Source organism: Stenella coeruleoalba, assembly GCF_951394435.1.
Source record: "Stenella coeruleoalba genome assembly, chromosome: 10".
In the NCBI taxonomy this organism is placed as follows: Eukaryota; Metazoa; Chordata; class Mammalia; order Artiodactyla; family Delphinidae; genus Stenella; species Stenella coeruleoalba.
In genome coordinates, this window is record NC_137156.1 from 36,351,677 (window position 1) to 36,372,497 (window position 20,821).

Genomic DNA, 20,821 nt, shown 5'->3' on the forward strand with positions numbered 1-20,821 from the left:
GGAATAGTGAAGTCTATTTTGGAAGAGAACAAGATGGAAGGGGCTTATTCTATCTAGATGCCCCAAATTTTTTAAGATATAGTAATTAAAACAGTGTAGTATTACCATACATATAGTCAAGTAGACAAATGTTTTTAACCAGTAGCCCAGAAAAAGACACAAGTTACATGTGGAAATATATAACAGAATTATAATAGCAAATCTTGCATGGTTAGCCATAAAAGAATTAAAATTAGATCCATATCTCACACTTCCTACAAAATAAAATCAATCAACCTAAATGTAAAAAGCAAAACTTTAAAACTTTTATAAGAGCATATAGGAAAACATTGCTATGGCTTTAGGTAAAATAGATTTTCTTAAAGAAGACACAAATATAAAGCTCAAAACAAAAGAAGTTGATAATGAAATTATATTGAAATTTAAAACTTTCATTTAACAAAAAGAACACCACAGAGTGAAAAATATTACATAGATTGGGAGAAAACATGTGCATTGCATACAACTAACAAAGGGTTCACATCCCGAATATATAAAGAAACCTGCAAATTAATAAGGAAAAGAAAAACAACTCAACTGAAACATGGGCAAGATGGTGAATAAATAATTCACAGAGGAGGAAACCCAAACAGCCAGTATGCATACGCAAAGATGATCGACCTCACTAATAATCATGAAAATACTAGTTCTAAATTAGAACTAGATAAGAGACCATTTTACACCCACCTAGATAGGCAAGATTAAAGTGTCTGGCAGTACTACATACAAAATGACAAAAATGTGGGGAAACAGGAACTTACATATATAGCTGCTGAGAATATGAATTTATGCATCCATTCTGAAGAGCAGTTTGGCAATATATAATAAGGGGGTGCACTCACTCTACCTCCACACAGTTCTAGGTGCACACTACAGGGAAACTGTCCCACACATGCCCGGAGACTTATAATGTTCACAGCAACACTCTTTGTAATCGCAAAAGTAAAACTCCTGAATGTCCCTCAACAGGAGACATAGATACGTAAATTGTGATACATTCCTTTACTGAAATACTATATGTCCATGAAAATTCATGAACTAGAGCCACATGAAGCAATATAAATAATCTCAAAAACATAGTGTGAGGGGGAAAAAAAAAGCAAGTTGCAGTTACATGCAGTATGGCAACATTTACATAAAGTGTAAGGCATGCAAGATGATATCATACATCGTTTACAGTCACATCTGTACATATGGAGTAAATGTATAAAACATGCAGGGAAATGCTACCCACTAAATGCAGGACAGCAATCACTCCAGGAAGGACAGAAGGGGAACAGGAATAAGGGATACCAGTTCCATCAGTAATGTTTTATTTGTTAAGAAAAATCCTAGAACTATTTTGACAAAATGTTAAGATTTAACAAAGCTGGGTGCTAAGTACAAGAGTGTCTTTTATATCATCCTCTGTACATTTTTGTTCATAATTTTAAAAGATGTATGGTTCTCTGTCACATAGTTCCCCTCAGTGAGGAGTTGACATTTACGCTCCTGCCTTGCCGTTTGCAGATGATTATACGCCTACAAAAGGAAATCCAGGAACTGAAGGATGAACTGGCCATTGTCACTGGGGAGCAGAGGACAGAGGCACTCACAGAAGCAGAGCTCCTTCAGTAAGACTGCAGACTTTTTCTTTTTCTTTAACCGTTGAAGTTTGTGTTAACTTCTTTGTTGGCCCTAATATTATGAATTCACCTCAAAGAACGAAGTTCTCCTGGGACGGTCTGAAATTGCATTTAGGCGCCAGTTAAGAGTGGCGGCTTTCCATGAAAAGCTGGATAAGGCTGGCAGGGTTTTTGCCTCCTCAGCTTTGAGGAAGTAAAGAACAGAGCATAGAGAGGATGGGAATATCCTTCTCATGCCAGCTGAAGAAAAGAGGTTGTATAATAGTCGTGCAGTTTTTAAATGTATACACCAAACACTCTTAAGCTGTGGATCTCAGATCTGAAAGGAATTCAAGAAACGTCCCTTGTATTAAACAGCATCTTGCTGCAAGCACCAATTTATCCCATGCCAAAGTAAGCTCTCTCCTTTAATAAATAGATGGTCCATATATTACAGTTCAAACACTCAAGATGGAAATGAAAGCAGGTATTCAGGGCTTCCTACAAGTGCGGCATCTTTCAGAGCCTTTAGATTTGCAGCCATATGGCATACCAGGGGCACAGCGTGGCTCTCGTTCTCTCTCTGATCACGGGCCACAGTGGCGGGCTCTCTAGTTGGTTCTGTGCTGCTTATTAAGCACTGTGGAGTGATCATAACGGACTAGGCTTAGAAGGCACTGGTATTCTCTATTTCAGAATAACAAAGCTACACAAGATTTTTTTTTTAAGGTTTTCTGTCATTTCACATAACCCTCTCTCAACAGAGAAAACGGTAACAGATGATGAAAGTATTTTCTTTAAACAAGCTCATGGCTCCCCCTGAAGGTAGGTGTGAAGCTTGAGAAGCCTTAGGCAAGGTTTCTGTTATACTCAAAGCCTTCCTCCTCTAGGATAGCACTTCCTGATTCTAGAACACTGTGTTTAATAATATGATAGGCCCCTAAGGCTTTCCTTACAAAACCGCTTTGTGGCATATATGCAATTAAGGTGAAATGTACTGCCAAATTTCACATTTTAGAGGATTTCATGTCACTCCTTGAAATAACTTGGGATATCTTAGATATTGAGAAACCCAAGTTTAAAATTCCTTTACTATGGTGCTCCCTTCCCCTCAGAGAAAGGACTTACCCAATATTATTTTTGAAGAAGTCTCTTCAGAACTTTGATCTTCAAATCAGAATCCAACCAGGAAAACAAAACCATTCTAGGCCTCTCAACAGCAGGAATTTAATATAGGAAATTTGTTGCCCAGGAGATGGTTCTATGAGGTGCTGCAGCACCCCAGAGATCAGAGCAGCAGGAGGAGGTCCTACGCCCCTAGGACTGGAGGGACATCGGTAGAAGGTTGTGTTACCAAGGCCAGAGACTAGTGCCAGCCAGCAGGAGCTGGACAAGATGAACGCTGCCCGACAGAATGGAAGCTGAGGCCTCTGGAGAGCCATGGGTGCTGTCGAGGCATCATCCCGGCAGGGAGGCCTGGCTTCTCCCTCACCTCCCCTTCCAGTCTCCACCAGTGCCTCCCACTGGCTGAACAACTTACCCAAAAGCCAGTTGTTCAAAGAGTCAGGGAGTGTAGTTTCCTGTGATGCAGAGTCAAACAAGGGAAAAGTGGAAATTGGATCTAAAAGCAAACAGGGAAATGACCAACATATCAAATAAGTAACAGTGTTTTCTCTAATTCCTGTGTACTCTATGTTGCTCAGAAGGCTCCGTTTAAGGGTAAGATTCTGAATGTTGTGGTTCAAAATGTCAGAATGTGCAAAAATATGCTGCAGGTTCCCTCCAGATTGGGGGGCTTTTAGAACAGATATAAAGAAACATCTGAATCTCTAGCCACACCCAAGAATAAGAAGTAAACTTAATAAGGGATTAGAAGCTTCAAGGAATTCCTGGGAGACTGAACAGTGGGATTGCGATGGGCAAGAGAAAAGGATAGACCAAGTCATGGTGCAGCACCACCAAGGTCCCATGTCTAGAAGTGGTGGCACCCTGGAGCAGGAGAGGGCTGGGAACAGCCACGGAGGGTTGGTAGAGCTCTTGTAGTGGGAGGAGTTTGTTCCTATGAACCCCTGTGTACTCCCTTCTTCCTTTCTCCCCGCAGTGTTTAGGTCAGTGTCTAGGATGGGGAAATAGGGAAGGACCCCAGGTAGCTGATGATGCCCAGGACAAAGAGGGACTGCATAAGCTCTAGAGACCAGCTGCTGTCTCCAGCTCTGCCCATCTCCTGGTCTCACTGAAAACAGTAGGGAGCACAGGCACCCACAGCTGCTTCAGTCCCTCACCTAAGACTGGCTGCCCAAGCTGAGAGAGCTTAGAGTCTAGGAAATGTGAGCTCACAGTTGGGAGTGACTAGAAATATGAGGACAGCCAACATGGAAAAAGCCAAGAGCAAGCATTTACAGCTTGGATGGCTTCAGAACTAAGCAAGAAAAGTGGAGATATAAAACATGGCATTCCATCCATGGAACAATAACAGGATCAAGAGGAGATCTTGAAAATGAAAAAAATGTACTTGTTGCCATTAAGAACTTAATGATGGCCAAATAGCAGAATGTAAACACAGAGGGGCAAATTAGTGAACCAGGAAGGTGGGGGCTAAGGGATTCTTCCAGAGTATAAGATAAAAGGGTAAAAAAAGAAAGTTTAAAGAAAAGAATCTTAGAGAATAGCTCTAGATTTGTCAACATGTAAGAAAACAGAATTTATGGAGAAGAAATAGAGATAATTTAGGGGAGCCAATAGTTAAAGAAAGAAAACCTATTTCTTGGAACTAAAAAAAAAAAAGAACAAAAAGACATAGGACTTCAGAATGAAAGGGTTACCATATGCTGAGTAGTATAATAATGTTGTAGAAAATTTTTAGAACGTCACCAGATAGAAAATAATCCTAAGAGTTATCCGAGAAGAAAATTATTAACAACCAAGAATCTGCTTTAGAGAAGACTTCTCATCAACAACTCTGGAAACAAGAACTTCTAGTGCTGAAACACAAAACAAAACAAAAAAGGACTATGAATGGAGATTTTTGTATCTAGCCAAATTAATATTCAAAGGTGAAGGTGAAGTAAAGCCACTTTTCAGACGTACAAGCTTTCAGACAGAAAATTTACCATGCTACATCCTCTCTTAAAGAGACTACCACAGACTATACTTTCACAAAAAGAAAAATTCTGTGAAGAATAAGAAACAATAATCACATTTTGTTATAACTTCTTTATGATATTTAATATTGTATTATGTTTACATTACCTCTTTTACTAACTTCCCATTTATTATATAAACAGATGTTTCTATCTAAAAGTTACTGACAAGCAAATTTGCCAGTCACAGGAGTTTCGGGGTAGAATCATGAGAAATAAAATTGTGACAGCAGATTTAAAATACTGACAGATGGTTAGATTTTGGATTGGTTTCCTTTGATCCACAGATAACAAATATACAAATGTCAATTGGAACAGATTCTATACAGACAGTATATAGGGTTGCCATTAGTTTTTCTGGACAATTGGTTCACTCATTAAATGTTTATTATTCATCTACTATTCACACAACTCTATCCTGGGCCCTGAAAGGAGCACAAAGATGAGCAAAACCTAGATCCAGCTCTCAATCGGTTTACAAGTTAGTGGCAGTGACAGACATGAGCACAAGTAATTATGATGCAACATATAAGTATTATGAGGAGAGATGAATAAAACATGAGACCGCAGAGATAGTGATGATTAATTTTGAGCTCAGGAATCATGTAAAATTAGTTTATGTGCTAATAAGTGAACTTCAGCAATTTGCAATGAAGTCGCTTCTCTGCTGTCAGTATCAGAGCACTATATTGCATTACATCTCATTAATGGTTTCTGACCAGCAGCTGGGGAGAGCTCACGCTGCAAACTGCATTCACCCTGCCAAAGCCAAGCATAGAGTTTCACAATCCAGTAACCTTGGTGCTTGTTCATGCTGATGGTGAGGATTATTCAGAGAATGTGGTTTTTTGTTATTGTTTTTGTTATATTATAGTTGCATTTGTGTTTTGGCATAATTAGCTAGATCAATATTGGTACAACTTAAAATTCATCAGATTTAAGAGTGCTTTATCATGTTAAAGTAAAAGAGATAAGTTAAAATTTGCCCCTAATGTGGCTCTGGCATTTCATATCGTCTGTGCTTCTTTGTCTTCTGGGGCCCCTGGACATTTACTCAGGAATGTGAATGAGCTTCAGTCCTCCCATTGCGCCCAGACTCCCGGATGGCAAGGGTGGGAGGGAGATAGTAGTGTAGCAGAGAGGAAGAGTCCCACAGCTTGGCAGGACAGAGTGGCAGGAATGTTCTAGCCTTGTCTACTTGTCTGTGCTGCTGATTCCTGGGCTTATGCTGACTGGCATGGCATGAAGACATTCCTCTCAGGGATTCTGCGAAGGACATCAGAAAGCAGATATTTAATAGATAATATATTCTATGTAGTATGTATTGGACAGTTTGGAGATGTCTGTTAATACCTAGCCCTATCAAATTTTTTGAACTATTTCCCAGAATTTCAGTTCTTAATGTAAATATTTGTTGCATTGATTTGGATGCTTCAACTGAAGAGGATTTCAGATGTCAGCCTCCAGTTATTGGGATATTTTTAGTTTACATCTTTTTTTTTTTTTTTTTGCCTGTGTAAAATTTGAAAAGAGACAGCTGGATGGAGGCTGTATAGCCAAGTTAATGTTTATACAAAACTTCTTGGGTGAAGATTTAATTCTGATTGATTCTCTAAACACATATCTCGTTCTTCCTTTAAAAAAATCCCTTAGGCCTCTGGCTAGGATGGAAGCTTTATTTCCTGGCCCAAGTCTAAATGAGTAGAATATTTTCTGCACAGCAACATTTTCTTTCTGAGACGGAGCTGAATTGGATCTCATGGGCTCAAGTTTGCCCAAAGTAAATTTACAAGCATCTCGATCCTTTGCTTTTCTTTTCTCTTTTATCTCCCGGCTTTATTGAGGTATAATTGACATATAACATTGTGTAAGTTTAAAGAGTACAGTGTGATGATTTAATATAGGTATATATTGTGAAATAATTACCACGATAAGGTTAGTTAATGCCTCCATCACCTCACATAGTTGCTTATGTAACTATGTGTTTCTGTGTGTGATGAGAACATTTAACATCTACGCTGTAGGCAGTTTTCAAGAATACAATACGGTATTGTTAACTATAGTCACCATGCTGTACATTAGGTCCTCAGAATGTATTCATCTTAAAACTGGAAGTTTGTACCCTTTGACCTCCATCTCCCTATTTCCCCTGCCCTCCAGCCCCTGGCAACCACTGATCTACTCTCTGAGTTCAACATTTAATTTTGTACACATAAGTAAGTTCATACAGTATTGGTCTGTCTCTAACTTATTTCCTTTAGTTAATCTTTATAAATCAGTTAATCCTTCAAACTGAATTTATTGAGTACCTACTGGATGCTAATCATTTTAATAGGTGTTTTGGGGGGGTTAGTAATATAGGATACAGCAAATAATTCCAACGATTTACAGTTTTATTGGGAAAATAAGATATATGCACACACGCACATTTATACACACAAATATGTATATATAAAACAGAGAATAAAAGAGTGTATTAGTGGAAAGAACAAATGGACACTGAGAATTGTAAAACATTAATTATACTTTTAATTCTAATCATGTTAGTTTTTAATGGCTCTTTTATGTGTAAATGCTATCTTATGACTAAATGCTATCTATGCTCACTTTCAGCTCCATGTTTTTAAATCTAATATCAATTTATCACACATGGTTTAATACAGTATTTGCTCATAATCTATGATAATGAAAAGCTAAATCGTTATGTAGGAATGGGGGAAGCCATTGCAGATATCACTCACTGAGCAAGCCAACGAAGCCTGAAAGGATGTCACGAGGAAAAAGGCACCATTCTCAGATGAAGCAGACCACATAAACAAAGCTACCTAGAGGGATTGAGCACAGTGTGTGTGTGTGGCGGGGGGTGGGGGGGGGGTGATATTTGCCGAGGTTGCGGGTAGGGGAAGAAACTGTGAAAAAGAAACAAGAGGGGGGTATTAAGAGTGACTGAAATATTCTATATCGTGATTTTAGTGGTGGTTACTTAAGTATACACATTTGTCAAAAGTCATAGTACTACACACCTAGAAAGGGCAAATTTAAAATTTTACCATCTGTAAATTTAACCTCAACTAACCTGACTTCTAAAAAACTGGAGAAATCTGTATGACGAAACATAGAATTAAAAGACTAGTCATTAAACAAGCCAAAGCAAAATAAAACTGTACAATGAGGGATTTTCCTTTAAGTAAAATTTGGCTATAATTAGTTTAATAATAGCAACGTATCTTTGATGACAAGCCCCTAAGCACACATATATTTTTACAATTAATGACTACATATACAAGTTGAGGAGAACTTCCTCAGTTTCCTGCTCTGCTGCCAAACCTGCACACCATCCTGCATCTGTACCCACCCTCTACTCCTTCTTGTTACAGTAGAGAAGGGGTCTCTTCCAGAGCCGACCTCACCAATTGTGCTCTCAACCCCAGTGCCTTCTGCCATGTCAGGGACCTCAACTCCCCTTCTATTTTTTTCTTAGTCTACAGCTTCTCTCTTTTTACTGGGCTCTTCTTATTAGTATTTGGGCTCAAGTTTCCCGTATTTGAAACAAAATGCTCCCCCTTGAGCAAACATCCCTCTCTACCTACTGTCACTTTCCTCTCCTTTAAGCTAAACGACTCCAAGAAGTTGCCTTCACTCACGGTCTCCCTTCCTTTCCACCCCACTCACTACACTACACACTCCAATCTGACTTTTGCCCCATTGATAGACCCCAGTGTAGATCAATTTGATGGGCCTATGTCAGTCTTCATCTTCGGTGACCTCTCAGCAGCATTCAACATGATTCACCACGCTCTCGCTGAAACGTTCTCTTCTCTTGTCTTCTTCCCATCTCCTGACTGCTCTTTGGCTTCTTGGGCCAGATTATCCTCCTTTCATGTGGGTATTCCTCAAGGCATTGTCATAAGACCTCCTCTTCTCTTTTTCTTTATACTTTTTCCTAGATGATCTCCGCAACACCCACACGTCAGTTGCCATCCAGATGCTGATGGCTCGTATTTATTTTACTCGTCCATATTTATTCTTCTCTGAATTCCCTGCTCATTGATCACATTGCCTACCTGACAGCTGGCCCTGAACTCAACATGCCCCGAGCTGAATTCTTTTCCATCTTTCTCCAGACCTGATCTCAGCCACTGGATCCCCCTCAGTCAATGTCTCTACAAGCCCTACAGTTGCCCAGGCCAGAAACTTAGAAGCTACCTGTGATTGTAATCATTTTCTCATCCCCCAAATCCAACCCATCTGGAAGTCCTGTTGACTCTGTCCTCAAAGCATGTCTTGACTTGGACCACTTCACACCACCTCTGCTGTTGTTATCCTCGCCCAAACCTCTGTCACCTTTTTTCTACTACTAAATTTGTATCATATAGGTTTTTCCGCTCCCCTCTAAATCTTTTTCTGTGCAGCCAGAATATTCCTTTTTAAAAACACAGTCCTTACCATTTCACTCTTCTTGAAACTCCGCAGTGACTTCTGACTTCCTGTTGTTCCTGGGAAAACACCAAAATCCTGCATGTGGCCTACAACTGTCTGCCTGGTCTGACCCCTTACTGTGTTTTCAGCCACATTTCATATTCCTCTCCCCTTTGCTCCCTTTACTTCGACAGCACCGACCTTTCAGTGTTTAATTTCATCCTGTCTTCTAACCTGGGGCCATTGCATATGCAGTTGCTTCTGACTTCTGCCTGTGATGACATGCATAGGGACATGTACACACACACACACACATACACACACACACACACACACACACATACGCACATACATTGTTTTGTTTATTTTACTCATCCTTCAAACCTCAGTTTAAATTGTTCTTCCTCAAAGACATCTTCTCTGACTTGCAGCCCCAACTGAATCATGACTGTGCTGCACATTTTTGTGTTTTCTGTGCTTTTCCTTCGGAGTACTTATCTCTGTTCACAGTCATGTACTTGTGGCATTGTTTGGTTGGTATCTGTGTCCCCACCATATGGAAAGGCCTTTGAAGGCAGGAGCCATGTCTGCTTTAAATGAATGTACGCAGCACCTTTCTTTCTATCATTTTGTGACACACAATCAAAGAATATGCAGTGAATAGTAATACAGCAAAGATTATGCATACGCTACATTAAACCCACAACGGGAAAAACTTCAGAGGTGTTTGACTGGCTCCTGAGCACGTAATCACACAATTTAAGGTATTGAATGATGGAAATCCACCTGTGCAGGCAAGTGTTACCTGAAGGAAATGATGCCCTAGTTTGATGTACATTTTACCAAACAGGAGATGACCTGGGGCTCTGGCCAGGGCAGCCTTCACTCCTGCTCTTTAGGAGTCCCCAAACTCCTCTTTGCTCTACTTACTCTCCTATTGGGGAATAATCCCATCCTTCCAGACTGAAACAGTCAGTAAAGCTGGGAGCTGTGCTGGAGTTGACCCTCAGACTCTTAAACCATGTGCAAAACAGAGGGTAGGCCTTCACCTTTCATCCTTGGGGCTTGGCGCGATAGTTGGAAATAGTTATCTGATGGGATTTCTTTTAATACAATTAAATGATTTAAGACCAAATACAGTTTAAATATAGTTTAAAACCAAACACATTGTGTTATCAAACCCACAAACACAAAATTTGTTTCAAAAGGGCATATATGTACTAATAAAATCTTCATTGATATCCAAACTTTTATTTCAATGCAAATAAATATACCTAAAGGAAGAGACTTAAATCCCCATTTTTGCACCAAATAAATCTCACTTTGAAATAAAACTAATTTATACCTTTATTCATTATTTCTAGTGAATAAACACTGATTGAGTATTGTTGATACCATGTCAGGCACTGTGTTAGGAATCGGAAGCTCAGAGAGAAACCAAAGGGTCCTGCAGGAGGCTGGCCATTGGAGAGAGAGGGGCAGATGACCAGACATACATGCTTAGTGATGGTGCTGAGCTGCTGTCATAGACACCCGGATCCAAGATGGGGAGGGCAAGCTGTTTTGCAAAGGACAGAGGACCATGGAGGAAAGACTTTATAGAAGAAGTGACATACAGAAAACCCATCAGCACTTTCATCCTTTTAAAGTAAGCATTTAAAGGTGACTTCAGGAAAAGTCATTTCCACCATGTTTAACTTGCAGCTCAATTTTTTTTATTAGACTAGTCTAATAAAAGTTTAATTGGGTTCAGTTTCTCAATATGTTTGAACTGGATTAGAACCAAAAAAACAGATTTCAACTATAGGTATAGTGGCTCTCCTGAACCTAAAATTTGATAAGTTGTTCCCAAAGATATGGGACAAAATAACTAAAATCAAGACCATCCCATATAATTTGAGATATATCATCATCATGATGATAAGTCTTGTCCTGTGACCCTCCAATTATTTTTGAAATGAGAGGAAGCAAGCAAAAAATAAATGATTCCCTTCAGTATTTGAGTTAATACAGTCCTAATGAGAATTACTGATAGATACCAAAGCAGTCTTTTAGGGAGAATCTCTTGTCAGTACTTAACTCTGGATCAATAATACTTTATCCTTTTTATATTTGGCTTATTGTCACTGGCCTCCAAAGTGATTTTATTTGTCAAACCACTGTTTAGAATGGTTTTTTTTCTTTTTTAAAAAAATAAGTTTCAGGTGTAGAACATTATAATCAATATCTGTATACACTACAAAGTGATCACCACAACTAGTCTAGCTACCATCCGTCACCATGCAGTTGACGCCCTTCACCTCTGGTAACCATTAATCTGATCTCTGTATCTATGAGGTTTTCTTTGTTTTATTTTGTGTGTTTGTTTTGTTTTTTTAGATTCCATATGTGAGTGAAAGCATATGGTATTTGTCTTTCTCTGTCTGACTTATTTTACTTAGCATAACACCTTCAAGGTCCATTCATGTCGTTGAAAATGTCAGGATTCCATTCCTTTCCATGGCTGAGTAGTATTCCATTGTGTATATATGTCACATCTTCTTATCCATTCATCCACCAATGGGCATTTAGGTTGTTTTCATGTCTTGGCCCTTGTAAATAATGCTTCAATGAACATAGGGGTACATATATCTTTTCCAATGAGTGTTTCATGTTCTTCAGATAAATACCCAGAAGTGGTATGGCTGGGGCATATGATAGTTCTATTCTTAATTTTTTGAGGAATCTCCATACTGTTTGTCATAGTGGCTGTACCAATTTACAGTCCCACCAAAAGTGTACAAGTGTTCCCTTTTTTCCACATCCTTTCCAACATTTGTAATTCTTTGTCTTTTTGATAATAGCCATTCTAACAGATGTGAGATGGTGTGTCATTGTGGTTTTGATTTGTATTTCCCTAATAATTAGTGATGTGGGACATCTTTTCATGTGCCTGTTGGCCATCTGTATGTCTTTGTTGGAAAAATATCTATTCAGATCCTCTGCCCATTTTTTAATCAGGTTGTTTTTTGTTGTTGTTGAGCCATATGGGTTCTTTATATGTTTTTAATATTAACCCCTTATTGGATGTATGATTTGCAAATATCTTCTCCCATTCAGTGGGTTGCCTTTTCATTTTGATGATGGTTTCCTTCATCGTGCAGAAGCTTTTTAGTTTGATGTAGTCCTATTTGTTTATTTTTACTTTTGTTTCCCTTGCCTTTGGAGTCAGATCCACAAAAATGTGGTGAAGACTGACATCAATGAGTTTACCACCTGTGTTTTCTTGTAGGAATTTTATGGTTTCGAGTCTTACACTCAAGTCTTTAATCCATTTTGAGTTAAATTTTGTGTATGGCGTAAGTCAGTGGTCTAGATTCATTCTTTTGCATATGGCTGTCCAATTTTCCCAGCATCATTTATTGAAAAGACTTTCTCCATTGTATGTTCTTTGCTCCTTTGTTATAAATTAATTGTCCATATATGTGTGACTTTTGATTCTGTTTCATTGATCTGTGTGTCTGTTTTTGTGCCAGTACCATACTGTTTCGATTACTATAACTTTGTAGTATAGTTTGAAATCCAAGTGGTTTTATTTGTCAAACCACTATTAAAAATATGTTTCAAAATCATGACTTATGCTGTACAAGTTCTATGATATGATGAGCTCTCCTGATTGTTCTTCCACTGTGGAGACAGAGAGGAGTAGATTTCAGGAAATGATGTTCCCTAAGGATAAGAGATTGAGATGGAGATAGGGATTGAGATGGGGAGAGGGGGAGGGACAGAAGTAGAGATAGAGAGGAGGTTGGAGAGACAGAGAAAGAGAGAGAGAAGCTTATACAGGAATCTGAACAATCTCTTGAAAATTATTAGAAATATGACTGAACGCTGTCCTACACCAGATTGTTCATTAAAAAATGAAAAATCTCAAGAAAGTTTGTGCCTAATTTCTCGTTATTATGGATGAAATTGTCCCAATGACAGTGATATTGACTACTGTGACTATCCAGAACCTCTTTCCAGGACCCAGTGGCCTCACATGGCCTGGCCCCTGGTAACCTCTGCAGCCTCATTCCCTCCCAAGCCTCTCCTCCTCACCATCCCTCCCCTGAAACACTCCTCCCTCACCTCATTACTCAAATGTCACATTATCAGAAAGACCTTCCCAGGCCACGTTATCTAAAATACACCTTCCCCTGTCACTCTTTATCTCCTTTATGCTGAGTTATTTTTCTTCATAGCAGCAACATCATGTTTAATGTTTCGTTATCCGTTGTCTGTCTCTCCCTACTTCATGAGGACTGGGACTTCATCTGTGTTGTTTCCATGTACTTGGCCCATGGTAGACCCTCCATAAATATTTGTTGAGTGAATTGGTGAGCACTCTGTCAGGGCCTCAGTTCCCTCTCTGGCTCCTTTCATGAGCCATTCATTTTCCATCTAGGACCTCTACTCAGAGCTGCCCAGGTGTTTGGTATGCACCAGGATCCTTAGAACCAGTCTCTGTGAACAGTAAGCACTTCCTGACATTTAGATTCAACACGCACTGGTTTGGTATCCACGGTGTGGATTTCATCTTATCAGTGTGAATGATGGAGGAAGTATCTGAAATATTCAGAATTTTGCCCACAGCTATTTTGTGAGCATTGTCTGACTGAGATAAGGCAGAGAAAATTTATTTGAATGGACTGAGAGTCAAGAGACTTGAATTCTAATCTTGACTCTCCTTCTAATCGAAGGAGATCTTAACTGATCCCTCTACCTCAATCTTCTAATCTTTGCTGTGTGACCTTGGGCAAATTATATCATCTACATGTGTCTCAGTTACTCATCCATTGTGTGGGAATAATAACAGTACCCACTCACTGTGCTATTATGAGGATTGATAAAATAATTCATGCTATGCATTAAACACAATTATTATGATTATTATTATTACCTATGCTTCTTTGATACAACTTTTATTGCTGCTGAGGAATCTATTCACTTCAATTAGATATTTTGTCAGCCTCCTCTATTAGAAACAAAGGAGCAGGGACTTCCCTGGTGGTCCAATGGGTGAGACTCCACACTCCCAATGCAGGGGGCCCAGGTTTGATCCCTGGTCAGGGAACTAGATCCCACATGCATGCCACAACAAAGAGCCTGCATGCTGCAAGTAAAGATCCTGCACGCCGCAGTGAAGATCCCACAAGCCACAACTGAGACCTGGAGCAGCCAAAATAAATAAATATTAAAAAAAAAAAACTATTAAAAAAAAAAGAAAGAAAGGAGCAAGCCATGTTTTAATGTCTCTCTTTAGCATATACACACACTTACACATTCATGTACAAAGAAAGAGGTAGTACCGGAAGGAAAAACCAGGAAAATGTTTTTAGAATTACTAGTGGTGGATTTTGGTTTGTTTTGTTTTGTTTTTAGTTCTTTTCACCTGGCTCTATTTCCTAAAATTTCTACAGAAAATTAAAGGTTATTTTTAAAAGAATTCATGTCACTTACTGATTTTACACCTCCAAGTGGCAAAATAAAACTGTTTTTAGTTAATTAACAAACAGCAGAAAAAAATGCCCTTCTTCGTTAACTCCACTCTTACACTAAATTTCACAGTGGGATTAAAAACAAATGTTCTCTCTTGGCATATAGCAAATTATTGCATAACACACATAGTTGTTTCTGAGATCTAAATTACATCTGCTCCTGGAATTTTAACTTTAAATTAGTTTATAATATTTGTATTCATTTTTTGTATATTTGGGCTATAATATTGTGTATTATTAATCAGTCACTTCAGAGTGGTGCTTTTCTAATACAGTTGATATAAAACTGTATCTCTAAAGGGCTAAAGAAAACAAAAACTATAAATTGCCGGAATGGATTGTTCACAAAATGCTTCCAAATTGGAGTTGTTTGCTTTCCATCTTACTGTCCGCTTCCTTAACCATAACAGAGCTTCCCGTACCCCCCAAGTGTGAAAAATGTGCTAAGACCTTTAAGATATTTGGAAATTTAAAGATAAAGTAGCAGCCTGAATCATAGTCAGAACTGAGGCATAAAGTTTATATTTGTACTTAAAACAAAATTATAAATTTAAACAAAATCTTTGTGAATATGTATATATATTTACATGATAAAATATATGTAAGTATATAAGTAATATGTACTCATCAAAATTCTGAAAAATACAGGCAGACATAAAAAGGAAAACAACATGTATATATAATGCCTGTATCTGAGCACGTGGGAGACATGCCAGAAGTAAAAGGCAGATACTTTTTGCTTGAGTGACGTTGGTGTAGACTTTTTCCCCTAGATGACTTTGCAAGGGACTTATAAATGTTATATCCAACATCAAGATATGGACTCCAAGCCCCTGTTCTCTCTTCCACCCTGTTCTTCAGGATTCCTGCCAGTTGGAATTCTCTGCATCTCTTTAAGTTTGACATAAATACTTTATTTTTATACCTTAATACTTCTTTTAGGTACTTCCCAGGGTTTTTATTTTGAACTCTCCATTCTTTCTTTCAAATGCTGGACATGTCAGCAAAACCTTCTGTTTTCCATTTTCTGAATTTAGCATTTCAACATCTGTATAATAGTTGTACTAAAAATACACAAAGATAAAACTGTTGGGGAACATCTTAAAATCTTATAAATTGGCAAAATGAATTGAGTTGAAGTGTTTTTCTTGGTGGTTTTTTTTTTTTTTTTTTTTTTTTTTGCAGTTACTGAGAAGGATCTTGTTTTGATTACTTGTTTGGGGGGAGAAGCGGGGCTCACTTTTTGTATGATTTTAGGAACCGAACCTTTGGGTATATCTTCTAGTTTAACTCTTTGCTTACAAATCTGTGGGGTAAACAGTTCAGAGAGAACAGTTTGTCTTAGCTTCATCCCCTGAGGCTTGGGAGAGGAGGTGTTAAGATTTTTCCTCTATTTCCTTCCTTGGCCTTGCTGCTGCTGAAATCTGGAGATTCAGATCCATCCTGAGGCCTCACTTACCAGTCTCTGAGGATTGTTAGGCGCTTCGGAGCCCTGCGCTAGAAGCTGTCAAAGCAGCCTACGCAGAAGCATAAAGCATGGTGCCTGGCCAGCAGGAGCCATGTGAGGATGTGTGACATCTGCTTTTCCAAAGAAAGAAATAAAGACAAGTAAATGATCATATTCAAAATGGGCAGTAAAGACCAGGAGTGTAAAGGACTTAATGAAAGAAAGATTAATTAATCACCCAAATAACTGTCTGTATAGATCAAGCTTTTAAAATAAAATGCCGGAAAATGACCTGCTTCAAGAACTATCCACATGCAATATCAAAGCCAACTTGAGGACTCTCAGAACTGCTACCAAGTTGCTAGGATCTAGATATAGACACTTTGCTTTTATTTTTCAGCTGTCTTGTCTGTAAAATATAGCTACCCATCCCCCTGATATTCAAGTAAAGATCTGAGAACTTGTGAGAAATTCAAAAAGAATGTTTTTATATATTAAAGAACTCCAACGCAGGACATCATAGCGCCAATAGAGTTAACGATACCCCAAAGCAGAGCAAGGATAATCTGTGTCATTCACTGGACTATGAGATGACAATTATTTTGTGTTCAGTGGAACATTGGGATAAATCCTACTTCTTGTTACCTTTACACCTATCAAAAAATGCTAGTTTGGCATAACGCAATGGAAGAATTATCTCCAAAATAATATGTAAATCTGAGTTCACAGTAGACCTCCAACTCCCTATGAAGGCATCCAAATAAAATGTAAGGTGCCTCTTGCAGGTAGCCCCTGTTTCCTCCTCCAGCTGACCCTCTCCCGAGCACCCAGAACCCGTCTTGTCTGGCGTTCACAGGCTGTCTTATCGAGGCTCGGCTTTACTGCGAAGCTTTACATCCTTAGAGGCAAAAGACAAACATCCCTCAAGACAACACAAGGACAGGCTCTCTTAGCCTGCCCTGATTGGCCTGGCAAACAACCTGTCCTAGTTCTAGCAACCTGACTCCAAGGGGCTAAACTCAGTGTTGACTCAAGACTGGTTTTCTTTGTTTGTTTGTTGCTCTATTCCTCAGAGTATTCTTCATTCTCATTCCCATCCTTCCGGCCCAGTTCCCCTAGTGGTCCCCCTGTGTTTATCCTTAACCGAGCATACTCATGACTTTTGCCACAGCCTCAAAAATATGTCACCGCTAATGTCAAGGTAACTAGTGCCTGGTGTGTGATTTCTTCAGTTTACTGGAGAAATCAGATTCTCCCTTCTTGTTCATAAGCCCACCTCCTACAGTTATGCTTTTCAATTGCTTCCTTCATCAATTTGCTTTCCGATCAGTCAACTAGCATGTGCCGGGCAGAGTACAGTACTGTATGTTTACTTTTCTATTTAATCTGCACCCCCTGGTTGAAATTTGCAGCCACGTGTTTCCTCTTCTTTCTGAATCTCACTTTTTCTTATGTTCCCTGATAGCCATAAATTATCCTCTAAGTTTGGAGGAAGAGAGTAACCATCAAGAAACAAAGAAGTTGCTAATCATCAAAGAAATGCAAATTAAACTGAGATGCAATTTTTTTGCCAGTCGTATTGGTAAGAATGAAGAGACGGTGATACCCGTCAGCGAGGGCATGGATGAGCTCTTACCCTGCGGGCAGAGTAGACAGGGCCAGTGGAGGTGGCAGACGGGGAAGCCTGGTCCTGAGTCCTGGGGCAAATTCTTAGCTTGTTCCCCGTGTTGGACAGCCCTGTAGAGCATTCGTATAAGCTTTTAAATGGGTATGCTTTTCGGCTCGGCTCAGCAATTTAACTTCTAGAAATCTGTCCTTAAGGACAAATGTACAAAGATGTATAGATAAAAATATTTATCACAGCACCATTTATAACAGGGAATTGGGTTATGATACATTCATTTAATGAAACGTAATGCAGCAGTCTTTTTTTAAATTGGGATATGGTTGCTTTGCAATGTTGTGTTAGTTTCTGCCATCCAACTAAGTGAATCAGCTATATGTACACATATATCCCCTCCCTCTTGTACCTCCCTCCCACCCCGCCCCCCATCCCACCCATCTAGGTCACCACAGAGCACCGAGCTGAGCTCCCTGTGCTATACAGCAGGTTCCCACTAGCTCTCTATTTTACACATGGTAGTGCATATATGTCAATCCCAATCTCCCCATTCATCCCCCCCCCACCTTTTCCACACGTCTGTTCTCTATGTATGTGTCTCTATTCCTGCCTAATGCAGCGATTTTTGATATCAATGAAGACCTATACATATATTGACCTGGGAACACTTCCAAACTCTATATGTTGTTACTTTTGTAACCAAAACGTGCACGTGTATGTATACATTTGTATGCATATATGTATATTTGCTTACAAACAAGTCTGGAAGGATAAACACCAAAATTTCACAGTGTTATCTCTGGGTTCCAGGATTAGAGTAATCATTTTTATTCTATATTTTCTAAACTTTTTGCATTAGACATGCATCACTCTATGATCAGACAAAATAAAGGTATTTAAAAATATGTTAAAGATACAAAAGTGAAATTGTTCTTTAATGCATAACATTTTCCATAAGTTATCATCAAATCATTCAGCAAACGTGTACTGATAATTATGATAAAAATAAATGCTGTTTATAGAGCATTTGCCAATAGGCATTGCATTACGCTTTTTATGTACATTAGTCTAATAAAAATTCCACAATAACTTCATGAGACAAATAACAGTCAGTCAATAAGATGAGAAGCAGAGTTAGAGTTTGAACCCTGTTTCGTCTGTCTCCAGAGCTGCTCTTTTGTGGCCCTTGAGCCACAAAGGTGTAAGATTTACAGTGATGACTTAAACCTGAATCTTGCTTCTAGGAGTTAACAGGGCAAAATGCAAGCAGTATTCTAGAATTAGCTAGATTTTTCTATGTTGTTCATCATCAGAAACTAAGGTCTATCTGGAATTCTGGGTTTTCTTCACTGTTGTTCATTCACTCTAGCTTTGCTGTCTAGAAATGGTCTTATCTGGAAGGTCTGCTAAGAGACAAGGAAAGGACTTATATGTTTCCCCTGGTAGGAAATGTGTCCCCCTTTCCATCCTAAGGAACTGGCTTCTGAAGTAAGACAGAGAACAGGGCCGTAAAGTAAATATCCACCCACTGCTGTTGGCTCAGTTTTGGTGTGTTAGAAGTATATTAACCAGTGCTTGTTTTAATCTGAGACAGTTTATGTAGAAGTGACCACAGCTGATAAAACTCAAGAGTTCATGCCAATAATTAAATTCCTCACAGTTCAAGCAATCATGGGGCCACTAACCTATGAGGTAATTACTAAGAAACACAGGGACAGACCCTAATTATCCTTATTAGCCACCATTTGGATCAAATGACTAACTTTTCCAAAGGTCATTTCTTATTCTTTGTTGTTATCAGCCAAAGAGGAAGAGTGGCAATGTATGGGATTTTGTGTTTGATTCAGTCAGTATCACTGATTTCACAGAAACATGTTCTCACATGGCTTCCGTTGAACGTATCACACAGCTAGAAGCTCAGATGGCTGGGTAGAAAGCCTGGGATTGCCGCGTGCCAGACCTCGTTAACACAGGATGCGCCTTACTCTAGGGTCTCCCTGGGTGACCCCGTCGTGCCCATGGCTTCCCCAGGCACCTCCCATTTGCTGAGCAGATCCTTCCGTGGCTGAGCTGGGCTTTGAACCTCCAGAGTATCATGTTTCCTCATTGAGTTAGGAAAGCAAAGGTTGCACAATATTTGTTTCTAAAAGGTTTGACTTCGATATTTACGTTTTCACTTTCTTAGCGTTCTTTTCCCGAAAAGCGCTTTATGACTTAAACTCACTTTCATACATATCCTGTGCAGGTAATATATAGGTTGGTAATAACTTATTACATAGGTCTGGTTTTAGCTGTCCATCCTCTTCTAGGGTAGGGTTCCTTCCGATTCTGGCTTAGGTACTCTTCTTTCACGGTTCTGGTTCTGCGTTGTCTTCTGACTCAGGTGAGCTGCCCCTCCGCATCCACACTGGCCATGCTTTCTGCTTCGAATGCTGAAGCTGGTCCATATTTTTGTTGTAAAGGCGACTTATCTGCTCCGTCCATAAGTGTCCCCAGTCAGCCTTTTAAAATGCAGAGACTTCTGACCGTAATTACACAACCTCAGGAGTGCATGCAATAGGATTTTCATTGCTTTAGCTATTTCTATTCCTGTTTGCTATTTCTCAGATCTGTACAAAGGCATTTTTGAGGGTCTGACTTGAATCAGAAAATGCTCAGGCAATGACATCTGCAAAATTACCCTAAAAAGTCTACCTTCCTTAGGGGTACATAGAAAAGGCTGAATCCACAGCCCACAGCAGGAGCATGAAACAAAATGAGGCATTTGGTGCCGGGATGGCAGGGTGGGGATTACAAAGGTGAATGAGTGACAGGTTCTGGCTTTAGAGGGCTTCAGTCATGGAAGGGAGACGAGTACATGAATGCCTATTAGGTAAAAAGTGATACCTGACACAGGAGAAGTGCTGGGGTAATTGGAGGAGCAGAGATTACTTTTGAGGAGGAAGCTCATGGACAACTTTTAGCAGACCCGTGAATTAAGACAAGATTTAGAAAAGCGAAGTTGGACAGGGAGAACATTTCAAATGCAGGAG

At 39.3% G+C, this 20,821-nt stretch overlaps 1 protein-coding gene across 1 annotated transcript in view; it reads left to right on the plus strand.

Annotated features, from left to right (window-relative positions):
* KIF6 (kinesin family member 6) overlaps positions 1-20,821 on the plus strand; it is a gene marked incomplete at its 3' end in the record, with an annotated part of 379,495 nt that overhangs the window by 152,257 nt on the left and 206,417 nt on the right. Inside the window, exon 10 of the mRNA XM_079934314.1 lies at positions 1,549-1,652. Within this exon, the coding sequence (XP_079790440.1) occupies positions 1,549-1,652 (104 nt within the window). The remainder of the gene's footprint in view (positions 1-1,548; positions 1,653-20,821) is intronic.